At 46.2% G+C, this 18,145-nt stretch overlaps 3 protein-coding genes across 4 annotated transcripts in view; all 3 read left to right on the top strand.

The window, feature by feature from the left end:
* The window catches only part of LOC119012731 (kinesin-like protein KIF26A), a 36,348-nt gene extending 31,612 nt beyond the window's left edge, over nt 1-4,736 (top strand). The window contains exons 15-16 of one of the 2 annotated variants that reach the window (XM_037086810.1): nt 936-1,135; nt 1,792-4,736. In XM_037086810.1, coding sequence (XP_036942705.1) covers nt 936-1,123 — 188 coding nt within the window. In that variant the 3' untranslated portion in view covers nt 1,124-1,135; nt 1,792-4,736. Of the gene's footprint in view, nt 1-935 lie in introns of both variants that reach the window. The other variant, XM_037086811.1, reaches the window with a different exon arrangement.
* A 135-nt stretch (nt 4,737-4,871) lies between these two features.
* zbtb1 (zinc finger and BTB domain containing 1) lies at nt 4,872-13,391 on the top strand. Its single transcript, XM_037086874.1, has 2 exons — nt 4,872-5,941; nt 8,274-13,391. The coding sequence occupies exon 2, from the start codon at nt 8,278-8,280 to the stop codon at nt 10,330-10,332; it is 2,055 nt and encodes a 684-aa protein (XP_036942769.1). The 5' UTR covers nt 4,872-5,941; nt 8,274-8,277; the 3' UTR covers nt 10,333-13,391.
* Nucleotides 13,392-15,270: 1,879 nt separating this feature from the next.
* Nucleotides 15,271-17,061, top strand: LOC119012803 (complement C1q tumor necrosis factor-related protein 3-like). The gene is made up of 3 exons (XM_037086961.1): nt 15,271-15,526; nt 16,215-16,352; nt 16,504-17,061. The coding sequence occupies exons 1-3, from the start codon at nt 15,340-15,342 to the stop codon at nt 16,773-16,775; spliced, it is 597 nt and encodes a 198-aa protein (XP_036942856.1). The 5' UTR covers nt 15,271-15,339; the 3' UTR covers nt 16,776-17,061.
* Nucleotides 17,062-18,145: the final 1,084 nt, after the last annotated feature.

The following is an 18,145-nucleotide window of genomic DNA, read 5'->3' as shown; positions in this document are numbered from 1 at the left end:
GCAGACAAACGAGAGCTCACACACACACAGTACAGAGTGTGTGTTTCCAGCTGAGTGCTGCTGGCAGCCTCGTCTGTTTAAACCCTCTGTAGCTCCATTATGTTTCTATTTCTGGCTCCTCTGAACAAAGAAGAGTGCCGGCGCTGCTCGGGGTGTTGGAGGAGTCGCGGTGACAAACAGTCCACAGGGAGAGGATTCTATCTACAGCTCTCAGACTGCCAGGTCACCTCTGAGGAAAGATTCTGATTCGTCTTATGGAAACACTCAACTCAGACCAGAGGACGAGTCCTGAGATCAATAAGACAATATTTCCTCTGAGCCACACCAGGTCACATCTCATTCCTATTAGCTGCAGGAGGAGGAGGTGCGGCTTCAGCTCATCAATCACCATCTGCCACACACGCCTCCATCAGGATATCCCAGCATGACCTGCACCATCAGTCCTGATATCCTGTCAGCTGACTCACACCTGTTTCATCATCATCATCATCATCAGTCTCTTCATCATCATCAACATCATCATCGACACCATCATCATCAGTCTCTGCAGTCCACTGTATCACAACTGACAGTCATCCATGAATCCTCTGAGAAACCAGAGAAGAAGCTAGAACTCTTCAGAACTCTTTAGAACTCTTCAGGACTCCTGAGAGTTTCACAGAGATCAGTGATTGATGTCTGAACATCAGTGAGCACATTTTGAGGGACAACATGTGACACAGTGCCTAAACACAACTGGCTCAGTAACAACAACAACAACACAAAGTTACATAAATGACCTGTGTGTGTGTTTGTTTGCGTGTGTGCTTGTTTGTGTGTGTTTGTGTGTTCGTTTCTGTAGACTCTCAGCTCTTGATGGCCTCCTGCTGACTGGATCTTGGTTCTTTATTAAGTCCCTCTGAGCACTGACCCCTCTCTTTCTGTCCTCCCTGTAGTCGACGTGGACCCAGACCTGGACCGGGAGTCCCAGGAGTATCTGGAGGCTCTGGCTCAGACTACGGCCGAGTTGGAGCACTGCGTCAACCTCTGCAAGTCCCGCGTCATGATGGAGACCTGCTTCGATATTGCTGCGACAACAAGCAGCGCCGCCGCGCAGGGAGGACAGCAGGAGGTGGAGGTGTGAGAGGAGAGACGGGTATGGATGTAAGACAGAGCTGGATGCTGCTCCACGGTCACTGAGGCACAGATTAGCATGTTAGCATCTGATTAGCAACAATGTTTCTGACTTTCTCTATTTTCAATACAAACTGGAGCTCCTTGTGTCTGTAAGTGTTACCAACACTGTTCACACCCGATCAACATCCACACTGAGAGACCCGATCACACCTGGACAGCTGTCAGTACAGGTGTGGATCTCCAGGTGCGTCACACTGATGTGACAACATGTTTGATAACCTGCAGCAGCTGTTTGTGAACGCACCAATATCAGCACCAGACTCCATTCACAAATGTGTCAGTTTAGTGAGTTGTTGAGTTGGAGACACTTTATAAACTCTGTGAAACTCTGTCTCTGACTCATTCTGCATTATTTGGACCTTCTTGATAATTCAGCAAATGTTCAGCATGAACTTCTTTCTGTCTTTGAGTAGAAACATGGAGTCTGTTTGTCTCAGTGATGGACAGTTGATCTCGCGGCCACTGCTGTGTGAACAGGATCTGTAGGTTACAGCAGCTCATGCTAACGTCACCTCCTCTCTTCAGTCTGGTTCATCTGTGACATTTAATAAACTTCCCAAAGCTCAGAAAGTTATTTTTTTATTGAAGATGTCGTCTCATCTCATCTCCGGGCAGAATCCAACTCTGCTGACATCTTCGTGCTGACCAATGAGAGAAGAGAAAGACGAGAGAGTTTGAATCGTGATGACAGAAGATGAACAAGAAGAAGATCGATGGTTCCACAGAAACTCTGACATCATTCATTCAATTGATGCTGTACAGAGAGACAACCTGCTGGTCCTGGTTCAGACTGCTGGTCCTGGTTCAGACTGCTGGTCCTGGTTCAGACTGCTGGTCCTAGTTTTAGACTGCTGGTCCTGGTTCTAGACTGTTAGTCCTGGTTCAGACTGCTGGTCCTGGTTCTAGACTGCTGGTCCTGGTTCAGACTGCTGGTCCTGGTTCAGACTGCTGGTCCTGGTTCAGACTGCTGATCCTGGTTCTAGACCGCTGGTCCAGGTTCTAGATCGCTGGTCCTGGTTCTAGACTGCTGGTCCTGGTTCAGACTGCTGTTCCTGGTTCGGACTGTTGGTCCTGGTTCAGACTGCTGGTCCTGGTTCTAGACTGCTGGTCCTGGTTTCTGACTGCTGGTCCTGGTTCAGACTGCCGGTCCTGGCTCAGACCGCCGGTCCTGGTTCAGACTGCTGTTCCTGGTTCGGACTGTTGGTCCTGGTTCAGACTGTTGGTCCTGGTTCAGACTGCTGGTCCTGGTTCTAGACTGCTGGTCCTGGTTTCTGACTGCTGGTCCTGGTTCAGACTGCCGGTCCTGGCTCAGACTGCTGGTCCTGGTTCTAGACTGCTGGTCCTGGTTCTAGACTGTTGGTCCTGGTTTCTGACTGCTGGTTCTGGTTCAGACTGCCGGTCCTGGCTCAGACTGCTGGTCCTAGTTTTAGACTGCTGGTCCTGGTTCAGACTGCTGGTCCTAGTTTTAGACTGCTGGTCCTGGTTCTAGACTGCTGGTCCTGGTTCAGACTGCTGGTCCCGGTTCAGACTGTTGGTCCTGGTTCACACTGCTGGTCCTGGTTTCTGACTGCTGGTCCTGGTTCTAGACTGCTGGTCCTGGTTCAGACTGCTGGTCCTAGTTCTAGACTGCTGGTCCTAGTTTTAGACTGCTGGTCCTGGTTCAGACTACGGATCCTAGTTTTAGACTGCTGGTCCTAGTTTTAGACTGCTGGTCCTGGTTCAGACTACGGATCCTAGTTTTAGACTGCCGGTCCTAGTTTTAGACTGCTGGTCCTGGTTCAGACTGCTGGTCCTGGTTCAGACTGCTGGTCCTAGTTTTAGACTGCTGGTCCTGATTCAGACTGTTGGTCCTGGTTCAGACTGCTGGTCCTGGTTCAGACTGCTGGTCCTGGTTCAGACTGCCGGTCCTAGTTTTAGACTGCTGGTCCTGGTTCAGACTGCTGGTCCTGGTTCAGACTGTTGGTCCTGGTTCAGACTGCTGGTCCTGATTCAGACTGTTGGTCCTGGTTCAGACTGCTGGTCCTAGTTCTAGACTGCTGGTCCTAGTTTTAGACTGCTGGTCCTGGTTCAGATTACGGATCCTAGTTTTAGACTACTGGTCCTAGTTTTAGACTGCTGGTCCTGGTTCAGACTGCTGGTCCCGGTTCAGACTGTTGGCCCTGGTTCAGACTGCTGGTCCTGGCTCAGACTCATGAGTATGAAAGCTCTGGAAGTGCCTTTATATTTATGATCTGATTTGATAAGTTTATGTCTTCTTGTCTTTATTTATTATGTTTTTCATGGTGCTGACTTGTAATATATGTGTTATGCATACAGGCATCTGCAGGTAGAGACGCTCTTTACGTCTGCTTCACCTGTCCAGACCCATCTGCTGCCTCTGACACCGGCTCTGACTCAGTTTGTGTGTCCAGTGGTTCTGCTGGTCGTCAGGTTCCATCTGAATGTTTTCGTCGCTGACAAACGTCTGTGAATCCGCTCAGAATCAGACAGAAGGAAGCTTCTGACTCCCTGAGAAGTTTTCTTCAGTATAAAAGTAATCTATTACATCCATGCTGCACACAGGAGCAGCTCACTCAGCAGACTGTCACTTTGAAAATCCCCGTGTCAGACGTCCAACTCTGACCTGAACTGAAAACATCACATTCTGTTCATTAAGAGACGCTGCAGGTGGAAACTCTCCGGATCAGCCAGATCCACGTTTCTCCTATCAGACTGAAAAATATTTTAACTGACTGTCTCTGAAAAATGTCTCTGAATATCAGATTCAATTCTCTTACTGAGTACAGCTCGTACTGATACTTCAGTACACCTGTACCTGTACTTCCTGAACAGGAAGTGAGAGACTCCCTCAGAGTCACATGCAAAACACCAGAAACTACCGGAGGAGACAGAACAGGAAAAAACTTTACGTTGCGACATCCTGGAAATCACCCAAATACTCGAGAGAGAACCTGGTTCTGTGGACTGAACTCATCCAGAGCTTCACTGAAACAGACGTGACTCACTGTGTGATGCCACACGTCCACATGCTGATACGTTACGTACATGCTAACTCCTGGTGATCGATGGTTCTCTCTGTCAAACCAAACAGGAAGTCTGAACCCGACTGTATCCAACATTCACATGTCTGTTCTGGAAATATATTAAATTAAATATTTGTAGAATTAAACATAAAATATCAGAAAACATAAAATTTCCAACATGAGAGACGAAATTCTGATCAGCTGATCTGAAAGAGTCCGTGTCTCTGCTCATCGCCCTGCTTCTGTCTCTTCATCTGTTCGTCTCTCCGTTCAAACATTCTCAGGCTCTTTTTTAAAGTTGCTGCATGAAACCTTTTCTTGTTTTTAAGCGCGAGACGTTTGGTGTCAGTCTTTGTTTCTGAGGTTGTTTGTTGGATCTAAACTGTGTTGTGAGACTTTAATAAGGCATATTTTTATTGTTTTTGTTACTGTACAGTTTTCTAATGATTTGTAAAGAAAAGAGCAGTGTGCAGCGGTGAAGGATGAGCAGGTCGCCTTGTGTCACTCATGTTAATAAAGATTTAAGTCTTTGTGGTTCAGTTACATGCCCACTGTTTTTATTGTTTCACATCATTTTAAATGTTTTTTACAAGATAGCTTCTGTTTCTGTTTGTGACAGAAATGAAATAACATTTTTGTACTGCCCTTTATTTAACCCTTTATTAAACATGTCCTGGTGACGTCTGAATTTGATTATTATTCAATTATTAAATTAGCTTAGCTTGTAGCCTTCACTGCTCACTGATGAGCAATGTGGGGTTCAGTATCACTAGTCGACCTGCTCTACCCAGCCTTACAAATATGTTCATTTAAATTAAAATCAAGAAAAATTTACAAAGTTTAACTGATCCAACAGACGTTGATCAGGTTGATCATTTAAAGATAAACACGTTCCTGAAGTTGAACAGAGTGAGATGTCGCTGCTTCATAGGACCTTTGATCTGAGTTCTGAATCCGGTCAGAGTGAGACCTCCTCATAGACGCCTCCTCTCTGACGCCTCTCCGCCCTCAAGTTACACACAAGCGAAAATGTGACACTTCCGGCCTGGACTTTCAAAATAATAAATATGTTTACAAATAGACAAAAGGTCCGTTTTATACACATTCTGACAGTCAGTATAGACAACTAATGGCGTCATTATCTGTCTCTTTTTCCCTGTCATTTAATAAGGTTGTTTATTGGTGGAGGCAAGTTGCGCATTTGTATAGAATTTATTTTGATGATGTGACTTACTGACGCTGCAGTGACAGATCAACTTCTGTAGACATGAAGCAACATGTGTGTACAGACACACACATCAATCATCTCACTGATCACAGTTATAGTAGTAGTGCAGTTTATATCTCAGTCATAGGTTTTCTGTTTTCATCAAATATCCAGTTCCTCAGCAGCTTAATAATATTCAGCAGAATTAAGTGAACAAACGACAAAATAAAATGTAAAAGTTTGAAAGCTTCACTGAAACATTTATTCTGAAGTCCTATATTCTGACCGGAAGTTCCATCTTGTGTCTCCTTCGTGCCTCCTTATTTTGTGGCGCTTGTCGGAGCGGCAGTCTGTGCGGAAGTTGTTTCATCCTGCAGGAGGAGAAGCAGCGAAGAAGAAGAAGAAGAAGAAGAAGAAGAAGAAGAAGAAGAAGAAGAAGGTCCTCAGCTCTCCGCCTGAACTCATCAGACCTCTGGAGGAAACTTCAACCCGCCGCCGACAGCAGCAGCTCCTCCGCCGGCCTCCTGTTTCTCCGGTGAGTTGGCGGGTTGGTGTCCGGCCCTCAGAGCCTCCCAGCCAGGAAAAGTGCAGAGAAATCCCCGCGGCCTGCTCCGCTCGCTGCTAGCTGAATGCGGGTGGCAGTGCGGGGGTGGCGGGACTGTTTGCGGGAGAGATATCACTGTACACCGTCACGTGCGCAGCATTGACAATTACTACGTCCGGCGCGGGACTTCAAAATAAAGGCGGAAAACAAAATTGACAGCGTAAAGCGTTGCGACACGTTCAGTAAACACATCTATATGCGTTTAAGTGTGAATTTTATGAAAAGTAAATATTATTCAATTAACATCCAATTTAATTTCAAACACAATTGTCTTTCCGTCTGTTTTACTATTCGTCGACTTTTATCCACACGCGATGACTTCCGGTGTGAACGCTGCTAGCCGTTGTTAGCTTGATCTAGCTAACCGCTGTGGAGCTGAAATCTCCATTTTAGCTCGTCAGTGTGGCCGACCTCTCCCTTCTCTGCTCCACACATTGTACGCCTTACACGGCTCGGTGTCGGTTCTCTACATGCGGGTATCTCGGCGATGACAGTCGGGGAATGCGTGAATGTCCCCCGCACGCCCACGTCGGCGCTGCGGGGGCGGGCGGAGAGCCGCGGCTCGGTGACTGTGAACCGTCTCAGTGTGGCGGTGGAAACTCCACCAAACTCTGTGAACCTGAACGTAGCACAAGAGTTTGAACGTTTCAGTGTTTACAGCAGCAGTGAAACTGACCTGGGACCTGCTGAATACAACGTTATAATCATCCTGTCAGCTGAACAGACTCTGACACGAGGCTGTGTAACTGAACCCAGTTAAACACCGTCGTGTTGTCGTCCACAGAACAGTTCTGGAGCTTCACAGTAAAACAGAGTTGCAGTATTCTGCTGAACAGCTGAAGCAGCTGAGACTTGATTTAAAACTGAGAAACAACCACAGAAACTTCAGATGTCTCCGCACAGCTCGTCGCTGTGATCACAGTCTGCAGGAGAGTACACATCACCAACTGATCTCAGACCAGATCTACACCTTTTATGTAGGTGTAGGTCTTCCTTTAGTCTCCTCAGATCAGTTATTGATCCTCCTCTCAGACGTGCACTCGATCATCTGACAGTTTAATGTTGATGTTGTGTCTGAAATGTTCCTCACATGCTGTAAAGTTATAGTCATTTGACAAGCTGGGATTGAGACTCAAAAATCTACTTTTCTTAAATGGCACCTTTTTTAAAGAGGGAATTAAATAACATTTTTTCTTTGTAGTGAACATTAACTTCAGAGTACTCAAAGCTGAATATCTGACCTCATTATTTCTCCTCCCATCATTTTCCTTCTATTTACAGCCACTAACTGCAGTTGCGATGTTGTGTAGCTAAATGGCAACGCTAACGTCAGCATTCTGATATCTGACCTGTTCAGTCTCAAAGAAGTAATAAACAGGTCATCTGACCCAAAACTTGATAAATGTCGTGTAATAATTAAATCACATTTCAAATGAAGTCAGTCCCATCAGTTAGCTTAGCATGATCAGATGCTACCCTCTCATAAATACTGCTGACTGTGAAACACACTTGCACGTTTACCTTTGAGCCTCAGAACTGTTAGTGTTTGGAAGTCATGCTAGCTTGTGATGCTACTCCGACTTCCTGTTTACATATTGATCATAGACGTCTTCGAGCAACCGAGTTACATATTTCTAAAGTTATTAGCAGCTTTTCAAATTTGAATGACTGATTCAGGGAATCACTGGTTTGACCCTGATGTGAGGTGACTTATAGCTGAGGACGAGTTAATGTTGAGACTGGTGGTTCTGCAGGTCGGTCCAGGTGATGAGGAAACTCTGAAATGACTCAAAGGTTTCAGGTCCAGTTCTGACTGATCTCGTCAACGCTTCAACAAACCAACTGTGTGGGGGGGCTAACACAGGTTCATTCATCTTTTTCCTTCTTAAAACGTGATTCAGCTCATGTAATTTCAATATTATGTTTTCTGAAAAGATTTAAAGCTGAATAATAATAATGTGTCTTGTAAAATGTGAAGAATTGAAATGTAAATCCTACAGTTGACTGAAGTGAAGTAATTCTGCATTAGAGGAGATTTTCTCTGATGAAACAAACTAAATGACTGTAGTCAGATCTCTTAATTATTCACGTCTGATGTTGAGTCATAGCAGGACTGAGAGCTGGTTCTGCCTCGCTGAGTACAATCAGCCAAACGTTATGAAATACTCTGCAACGCAATAAAAGTCGACCACAGAGAAACCTCACAGCAGAAAGAATGCAGCCGTTTCATTTCTCTCTTCGTATCTTCCTCTGTCGTCTGCAGGGCGATGGCGAGGCCGAGCCACAGCGATCATGTGCTCCAACAGCTCAACAACCAGCGGGAGTGGGGCTTCCTGTGCGACTGCCTCATCGCCATTGGGGACATCTACTTCAGGGCGCACAAGGCCGTCCTGGCTGCTTGCAGCTCCTACTTCAGGATGATGTTTATCCGGGACCAGCACGGGGCCGGACGTCTGGACCTCAGCAACATGCAGATCAGTGCCGAGTGCTTCGACCTCATCCTGCAGCTCATGTACCTCGGACGCATTGTGGTGGGGAGCTACGAGTTTGAGGAGCTCAAGGCCTCCATGGCATACCTGCAGATGTACTACATCCCAGACTCACTGGAGGATCTCAGGGACATCAGGAGCTCCAACTTCACCCCTTCCTCCTCAGCCACCTCCTCCTCGTCCAGTTCCTCAACTGGCCCCGCCGGTGGGAAAATGATGTTTGGAGTTCGTATGTATGAACAGCAGAGGCCCGCTGCACCAGAACCAGAACGTTTACCAAAAGCTGTCAACAGCACGGCTGTGCGTCCACCTGCTCCAGCGACTGTCAGTAGACCAGTGGTGGAGGAGGTGGTGACCACTCCTCTGATAGTGGCCCCACCATTGGTGGACGGAGGAGCCGAGCAACCATGTGATTTGAGAAAGAGGTCCAGTGGACGAGGTTCAACTCTTAAAGACCGTCCTCGTTTCGGCCGCACCTACACCTGCGATGACTGCGGCTTCGTCTTTAGCTGCGAAAAACTTTTAATCGAACACATCCTGACCTGCACCAACCGGAAGGCCTTCCATCAGCCCAGAGGTACCATCGAAGGTGACAATGATTCCAGTAAAGCTGAGAGCTCCACCTCTGACAGCATCGAGGAGCACAGGGTCACCTGTAAAGGTGAGGACGACTGGCCCGAGGACAAGGCTGACTCTGACCTCACCATCAGGTCGGTGGCAGCCGGGACAGACAGCGAGCCTGGATCGACCCGGAACATCTCCATCAAGACGGAACCAGAGGAAGGCATATTCCCTGAGATAGAAGTGGTCCGCGTTGGTGAGCACTCCAACAGAGACTGTAGTACACAGTTCAGTGATGCCACGCGTAAAGACTTGCAGAGGGACAAACCAGGATCAGATCGTGAACCAGAGCCTGGCGTCTCTGGTATGGATAACAGCAGCGAGCCTTTCGAAGTCCACATGTCCAGCAGTGAAGAATCAGGAGTCCCTGTGAAGCTTCGTAAGCTCAAAGATGAGAAACAGGACGCCGACTGTGCCCCCTGTGAACTGTGTGGCGCCCTGTTAACAGAGGAGGACAAGTCCGCCCACTATCTGTCCAATCACATGGGCCACATATGTGCCTGTGGGAGGTGTGGCCAGGTGCTGATCAAAGGACGCCAGCTCCAGGAGCACGCAGAGCGCTGCGGAGAATCCCAGGGCGGTGAGTCAGACTCCCATGGGGAGGACGATGCTTCCCTGTTGGAGGAGCCACAGGGGATGGAGGAGGGCCTGCTGGAGGCGGCCGACCTGGCCTGCTCTCACTGCGGCCTGCTCTTCCAGAACGAGAGCCTGGCGCTGGAGCACGCCTTGTCCTGCCACGACCAGGAGCTGTTCCGTCCAGTGCTACTGGAAGAGGGCAGCGAACCAGATCACCGCCGCAAACATTTCTGCAGCATCTGTGGCAAAGGCTTTTATCAGCGCTGCCACCTGCGGGAGCACTACACCGTCCACACCAAGGAGAAGCAGTTTACCTGCCAGACCTGCGGGAAGCAGTTCTTGCGGGAGCGCCAGCTCCGGCTGCACACTGACATGCACAAAGGCATGGCGCGCTACGTGTGCCCGGTCTGCGACCAGGGAACGTTCCTCAAACACGACCACGTCCGACACATGATCTCCCACCTGTCGGCCGGGGAAACCATCTGCCAGGTGTGTTTCCAGATCTTCCCTGGTGGAGAACAGTTGGAAAAACACATGGACGTCCACCTGTACATCTGCGGCGTCTGTGGAGAGAAGTTCCGCCTCCGCAAAGACATGAGGAGCCACTATAACTCCAAACACACCAAGAGACTATAGGACCCTCCTCTGCATTTATAATAGTTTATTACTAAAAAAAAAGCCATAAATGTGAGAACAAATGTATGCACTTGAACACCAAAAAGATGACTTTTTAATCTGCACTTTCAAAGTATATGCATAACCTAAACGAGCGTTCACACTGCGAGCAGCGGGGCTGATGATTGGTCGCTGTGTTCTGACTCATGGAGATTGTGTGACAGTCTGCAGCTCTGAATCAAAGACATTCAGCTAACAGAGTCAGACACACCCGATGAAAGTAGAGTTAACTGAAACTACAAACCTTAGCTGACCGTCTTCGGCCACAGCACAGCTAACCAGCTACATAGCTAATCTGATGTATACTCTTGTTTAGAATAGTTTGTAAATAGGCTATAAACAGGATGATACAAAAACAGACGTCCATCTTTATGATCCTTTAAACTGTCCAAAGAATTCAAACTGAGATTAAACAACAGTTATGAAACTGTTGGACGCTCTGTAACGAATGATCCGTTACTCAAACTTTAGCACTAGAATGAACCAAAGTCGGCTCAGCGATGATTCGTCAGATGAATTCTCGAGACTTTGTGTTGGTTCATGATTGTGTTGCTCACAGTGTGAACGCACCGTACGACCGGCAGTGAACTCCAAGAGAAATGATAACTGGTCCGTCCTCTGAGCTTCAGGTCCTGTTCTGACCGTCCTGCAGACAGTGTGATGATTTGAATTCTGATGTTGAGTAGACGCCCAGTTCATTTTCTGTTTGGAGCGACCCGTCTGTCTGAGTGTCTGTCAGCATTTCAGAGGGCCACGATGCCTCAACGTTTCCTCAACGTTTCCTCGCTTTGATGTCAGTTTTTTTCTTAGAATACTAAAGTCTTAGAATACAAAACACGTTGAGTTTGTCATGTTCACGTTAACATGCACAGTCGGTGGAAAAACACTGAATTGTGATTCTGTTTTAAATCCGACAGCACACTGATTCATGTTGTTTTTATCGCTCGTCTCTTCGTTCACGTGTCTCGATGATGCGACAGTCGCTGACCAACATGCTCAGTGTTCGGTGCCTTTACTGTATCAGTGGTGCACACTAGCGCCATTGCTGTCTTCTTCACAGTGATGCATGCTGGGAGATGGACTGGCCTCCTGTTTCAGGAAATATTCCATACATCCAATTTGACAAAGACAACAAAACACTAGAGGAGGTCTGCTCATCAGACCAGCGCCGCATCTGTGTGCTGGACTGGACTGTTGATTTTAAAGAAAGTTTCAGACCGGCATCTCCCCATCTGTAGATCTAAACACAGTAATGGTTCTCAGGTGCAGACCAGAACAGATGTGGTTTCAGTCCGGTCACTCAGTAGTTTTGGAACAGTTTGTGTTGGGAATAGGATCCAACCTGAATGACAAAGCTCCTGCAGCCAGATGTGCTTTGCATGCTGGGATGTGGGATTTTGGTTTATGGAATTTCTTTCTGTGTGAAAAGAAACCAAACTAAACAACAGATTTACAAACTCATCCGCTGACTCGGCCCAGAGCAAACCAGCACCTGTCCCAGGTGAAAATGGGTTCTTCTACTAATGGATCGCCTTGAGTCACAGTAAGTTGTTTTCGGTCAAAGCTACACTGCAGATCCGGACACGACTTTAAACAGAGAATAACTGGGAGAACCTGAACTTGGTGGAATATGCAAACTGAAACCAGTCAAACCACCCAAAACCATTTCAGTCCATCTAAACCTGTTAAACTGGTTAAAAGTCAATGGACAGCTGCTCTGAACTCAACTATTCTCAAGTGAGCAGTAACAGAACCAACCAAAACCACTTCAGAACAGGCTACACATGGCAGCATCCAGTCTAAACCACTTTCAGAGTCAATTAAAACCAGACCCAAACCAGTTCTGAATGGACATCAGCAGTTTACAGCCAGTCCAGACCAGTTTTATGCCCAGTTCACACCATTTCACATCCAACTCAAAAGAGGTCCAATCCAACTACAGCAAGTTCAGAAGCTGCCTAAACCAGTCCTAAACTGACCCAAAGATTTCAGCCCGATACCATTTCAGAACCAAAATGAAAATTATAAATCAGTTGTCAATAAAACCTGATAGTGAAGAAACTAGTTGAAAGTTCCTTGCAGTCCTGAACCAGCTGAAACCAGCTCAGAAATGGCCCAGCAGGACTTCAGTTCTTAGCAGTCTGCAATCAGTCTTGAGCAGTCTGAAACAATTCAGACCCAGTCCATCTGTGATTCTGGTCGGTGATGGTGTTATTGTCTCCGTCCACAGATCTTTAGACAATCGATGTTTGATGAGAACACTGTGCCAATCAGGACCGGAGAGAGACTTAATTCATGAGGCCCAACAGAATCCTGCCTTAGACCCGATCAGAATCAAACTAAAGGGCACTTTGATTGAATCCGGTAACTTTAAACTGAAGGCTGAAACCAGTCCAGAGTTCGTTACGGACCCTAAGAATTCAGAACCAGACCTGAATGAAGCAGGAAGTGTCTGCTGATGAATCTGAATCACCTGTTCCTGCTGCACCTGAGTCACTTGGATAAACTCTCAGAAACGTCCTTTTTAATGGTACCGTGTCAATGATGTGAGCACTTGTTGCAGGCGTGTCGGCTCTGACATGAACCACATGGACCTGGTGGCCGTGAAATGAAGCTTGTGTGTCGTACTGCAGAGTTCCAGGTCAACACAGGGCGTCGATGCAAACTGACGGTCTGGAGCTACCGTTAGCATTAGCCACGTCTTAGCTCACGTCACTGTTGTAATTGTCACATGACGCAACAGGAAGCTGTGTATATCAACGAATTGAACCCTGGATGTCAGCAGATGGTGATGTTGGCGACAGATTGTCTCTGTTGTTGCTCCTCAGCTGCTGATCCATCCGTGAGGTTCTGACCTGTAACGCAGCAGCGTGACGGCATCAAGCTTCACTACTCGAACACGTTGGTGAATGTGGTGTTTGTTCTGAAGCTTTTCTCTCACCATGTTTGTGGAGTTTTGGAAGAATGAACTCAAACTTTTCTTAAGCTCTTAATAAACCAAGTGAACTTCGGTTGGTGAAGAAATGTGTCTGTGCTTCTGTTGGCCTGAAACCACATCACTGCTGTGTCTTCAGAACAGAACCGAACCCACACTGGTTCAGATTAAAACTAAACTGTCCTTTAAGTGAGCACTAACAAGTTGAAGGACCTTCACGAACCAGCTCAGACCAGACCGGGTCCCGATCTCCTCTGTGGATCATGTGTCAGTTCAGGTGAGACGGTGATCAACACTCACCCTCATGTTTCTGTTCCCATAATAATGGATCCATCAGATCTGGATCAGGTGAACTACAGTCTGTCTGATTTCCTTCAGTCTCTGATTTGTTATTGAACAAAGTGTTTTGATAGAAAGTGATTTATTATTATTATTTAAAGTGTGTACTCAACATGTCAGTTCACTGTGTGTCCACACGAGGGAGCTGCAGGATGAACTGTGATGTTCACACTCTAGACTGAAGACCCACCCATCAGCAGCATTTGGACCTCCTGATTGGACGCTGCAGCTATCACTCACCCTCGCTGACAGTTCACTCAGAAACAGAGTTTCTGCCGTCAGTGAAGATTTCATCTGAAATATGAAGATGATGAATTCAATTTGTGTTAAATCATTAAATGTTAAATAAAAAGGATGTTCAGCTCCTTCACCTGGAAGTGTCAGATTTAAATGCAGGACCTGTCGAGAACATGAAGAACATGAAGATCACGGAACACTTAATGTTGATTACTACATAATAATGGGTGGATCAACAGCTGAGACAATCTGAAGTTTAGTTTGTTAAAGCAGTTTAATCTGTTTCCTGGTGAACACGGCAGATAAAGGGTGAGTTGAGGTGACGTGGGACACCTGAACTCTGATGCTAAATAAGTTCAGTGGATATTAGATAAAAGTGTTTCTTCCAAAAATATCCCCAAATGTCAGAAGAATTTAAAGACTGTTCAGATACAGTTTTTATTATTATCTATTATTATTAAAGTTAACACCACAACATCTGATAGGTAAAAGTGACCACATGGTGGTGCTGTTGGTACCAGGTGGTCATATGATCCAGGTGAGGAACCTCTGCATAAAGTATGAACACTTGAAACTGTGACTAATAAAGAATCAAGACTGAAGATCAGAGTTGAACGCTGCTTTACATTTAGCATGTTAGCATGTTAGCATGAGGCTGCAGCTGAAGTGATAGTAATCAGGACTCTAATTCAGAGACGATCCGCTCGACGTCTGACAGGATTAAAACCAGCTGAGCTGCAATCATCCAGAAACATCGTTACACTGATGGAGTGACCTGATGATGTCACATCACATCAGTTTTATTTATAAACCTCAAAATCACAAACACATCACTCAACAGGCTTTACAGTGAACCACATCCTCTGTCCTCAGAACCTGAGAACCTCAGAGACGAGAGAGGATAAGCTTAACATAAAAAACCTTTTAACACGAAAACAATAGATAAGTAATAAAGCTGATCAAAGAGGAGGATCCTTCCAGGACAGACAGACAGGAAGTAGAGGTCACAACAACAGAATCACAGTTTCCAGCTTACATCAACAGAACATCTGATATTCTGCAGGTTTAAAACCTTCTGATGGACCCGATCAGAACAGACTAGTCAGCCTCCAACGTGGACCTGACAGAGCGAGATTCTGCAGATTAATGCTGCAGCTCAGATTAACATCTGATGGATTACTGAATAATAAAAGTGCTGTTGGTGTTCAGAGACTGTCAGGACACTAAATCCCTTCAGCTGGTGTTCTGTCAGTCGACCCGAGTGTCCTTGTTGGTGAACTCTTCAATGAACTCCAGTTTGTTTTTAGCTTCAGCAGATAAACATGAACAAAGTTTAAACAAACTGTTTGTCGGGTTTAAAGTCCAGCTGACTTCATTGTTCAAACAACTTTATAACAGCCAGCGCGTCTCAGTGTTCAGTCCACAGTGTCTCCTGTCCTGTCAGCAGTCTGTCTGAGATGATGTCCAGCTGGGTCGTGTTTATGTTGATGGTATGTGGAGCGGTCCGGGATGTGACTTCAAATTTGACTGTGATAGACGATGAGTTTCTAAATCCTGAGAAAACGACAGAAGAAGATGTGAGAGTTCTGCTGAAGCAGCTCACGGCCCGAGTGGAGGAACTGGAGCGAGAGCGTGAGAACAGAGGTCAGTCCTCCAGAGCCAAGACCAGTATTGTAATGTTCTCATATTTTATTGTCCAGCAGCCCCAGAAGGAAGGGGAAGTTTGTCCTGATAGAGACCTGGTCCAAAACAGGTAGACCAGCCAACACTGGGTCATTGTATGTAGACTGGTACCACAGAAACAAACCAGAACCCCTCTGACAGGATAACATCCGGTTTGTTTGTGATAACTGGCTATAAATTAAAATCCGTCCTTCTGATTATCCGTCCGTTCTTTCAGACACTTTCTTCTGTTACTAGCAAGCAGGGAACTCTAGACTTCCTTCTCCCCTGCAACCTCTTCCAGCTCCTCCTGAGATCTCCTCCTCCTACTGGGTTCTGGGTCTGCCCCGGGGGCTCTTCCCCCTACTGGGTTCTGGGTCTACCTTGAGATCTCCTCCTCCTACTGGGTTCTACAAGGACATGTTGGTACAAGAGCTCTTGAAAGTGTTCGACTTCCTCAAGGTTTCTCTCTGATTATCAGACATTTCAGTGCTCAGGTAAAGTTCAGTGAACAGGTATAGTTCAGGTAATAAAGGAGACCCACTCTTTCATTAAGTAACCACCACACAGTAAACCCGGATCTTTTGGGTCAGCTGAGGGTCAGTGGTCCAACATGTGCGTGTCTGCAGTACTTTCTATGGCTGTAAACATTGTGTCTGTGTTCCTGCAGGTAAATCTCAGGTGGCGTTTTCTGCCGCCCTCTTCACCAACGAGCAGTGGACCCATCATGGGCCTTTCAACACCGACACCACGCTGGTGTTCAGGAAGGTGACGACAAACATTGGCAATGCATACAACCCCGAGACAGGTACGACTCACCTGTTCACTCTTATGTTTTGATGTGAACCTGACCTTCCTGCTCCGTCTGTTACTTCATGTTGTTTGATGGAGCAACAGAATCAGAACCATGATGTCATCGTCAGGTCCTCTCGCTCTGTTTCCCCTGTTCTCTGCTGCAGGCCTCTTCACAGCGCCAGTGAAGGGACTCTACTACATCCGGTTCACTGGCTGTGTTGGAGAATCGGGGTCGCTGAATGCAGCACTGATGAAGAACGGACAGAACATGTTCGCCATCTTTGACACTCGGAACACTCATGGCAGCGGGTCCAACGGCATGGCACTGGTTCTGGAGGAGGGAGACCGGCTCTCTGTCACCCTCTGGTCTGGGCAGAGCATCTTTGATCAGAGTCGGCTCAGCACCTTCACTGGCTTCCTCGTCTCTCCAGTGTAGGCGAGAAACCTTCTGCCACCATGGAGATGGGCAACAACATCGTCGTCTTGCAGCTAAAAAACCGACCCAGATCCTCCGGTGGATCCTCTGAAGATATTCAGTGACAAACTGTTGAATATTGATTAAATATGTTCAGCTGATTGTGACTTTAACATCCAGTATATATGTTAATAAGATGAGCTCATATCCAGGAAACATTTGGTTTAGCTCAGTGTCACTGAGGTTCTGTTCACCTGAAAGAGATGCGCTGTTTGTTCTGAAGGTGAATAAAGGTTTGACATCATGATGTTTATTGTGTGCTATGCTGCAGAGAAATGGAGTGAGCATGCTAATGAGCTAGCCCTGGTCCAAATCTCCTGTGCTAGCAGTGCTGCTAACTTAGCTAACTAGCCAAGGGCAGCATTTAGCTGCACCTCTGTGTTTGTTTGAAGTATTGCACTTTTAAAGGGCTTCTGTGGTCTGACCACTCAGAACTTTCATTTATCAGATTTTTATAGAGCTGTAGTCTGTAGTCCTGAACCCAGACATCAGTTAGCATGCTGGTATGTTAGCACTTCCTGTCCGTGAGTGTGTTGATGTGTTTTCAGTTAAATGTGTGAAAGGTGTGTGGAATATATTTCATCTATCATTAAATGTCCCACAGTTTAATAGTGTCTGAATGAGACTACAGAGGTTGTCGGGGACATTAAACGTCCTCACAGCAACACGGAGACTCATCTACTCACTAGTCCGTCTTTACAGGCCACTTTAGTTCCACACTGTTCTAACTCTGACTTTACAACTTGTACATTGATCAGTTTATAGAAAATTTAACAAATATTTAATCACAATCAAAATGAACAAAGTGACAAAACACCCAACCCTAAAAACTGACCCCGTCACAGATCAACAGAACCTGGAAGGATCAGAACCTTCAGATTATGTTCTGTAATGATCCAGAATACAGTTCAATAATCTCAGAGGAACCAGAGAGATGCTAACTGCAGTAAGTCACAGAAACACATCCTCACTGTCACATAAAGTACCTCAAACTCACTCATCATTACAGTCGGTTACTTAAGTAAATATACTCAGTTACTCCGCTGCTGCCAACAAGAGACTCCAGATAAAAGATGAACAGGAAGTTTGCTGAAGTTAATTGAAGTAAATTGTTGATGAGTTTCTTCCTTCCCCTTCATCAAACAGGAAGTTGGGTCATCGATAAACAAATCACTGATCACATGTCAAAACTTTCTGTCTCATGTTTGTTTGTTTCTTCACAAGGCAGAAACCAAAAACAGACAATCAATACAAAACATCAAAAGGAAGGCACTTTCAAAATAAGAGTCTAAAAGGAGAACATCATCTGAGACTTTATTGTTGAAACATAG

Source organism: Acanthopagrus latus, chromosome 22 (genome assembly GCF_904848185.1).
Source record: "Acanthopagrus latus isolate v.2019 chromosome 22, fAcaLat1.1, whole genome shotgun sequence".
Lineage (NCBI taxonomy): Eukaryota > Metazoa > Chordata > Actinopteri > Spariformes > Sparidae > Acanthopagrus > Acanthopagrus latus.
The sequence above is the reverse complement of the archived record's forward strand: the minus strand, read 5'-3'. Positions and strand labels throughout refer to the sequence as shown.

Bases quoted from the DNA above. Each gene is read 5' to 3' on its own strand.
- zbtb1 (XM_037086874.1), top strand. From the start codon at position 8,278: ATGGCGAGGCCGAGCCACAGCGATCATGTGCTCCAACAGCTCAACAAC.
- LOC119012803 (XM_037086961.1), top strand. From the start codon at position 15,340: ATGATGTCCAGCTGGGTCGTGTTTATGTTGATGGTATGTGGAGCGGTC. The intron at 15,527-16,214 runs GTCAGTCCTCCA...GTGTTCCTGCAG, and splicing joins GCGAGAGCGTGAGAACAGAG to GTAAATCTCAGGTGGCGTTT. The intron at 16,353-16,503 runs GTACGACTCACC...TCTCTGCTGCAG, and splicing joins TGCATACAACCCCGAGACAG to GCCTCTTCACAGCGCCAGTG.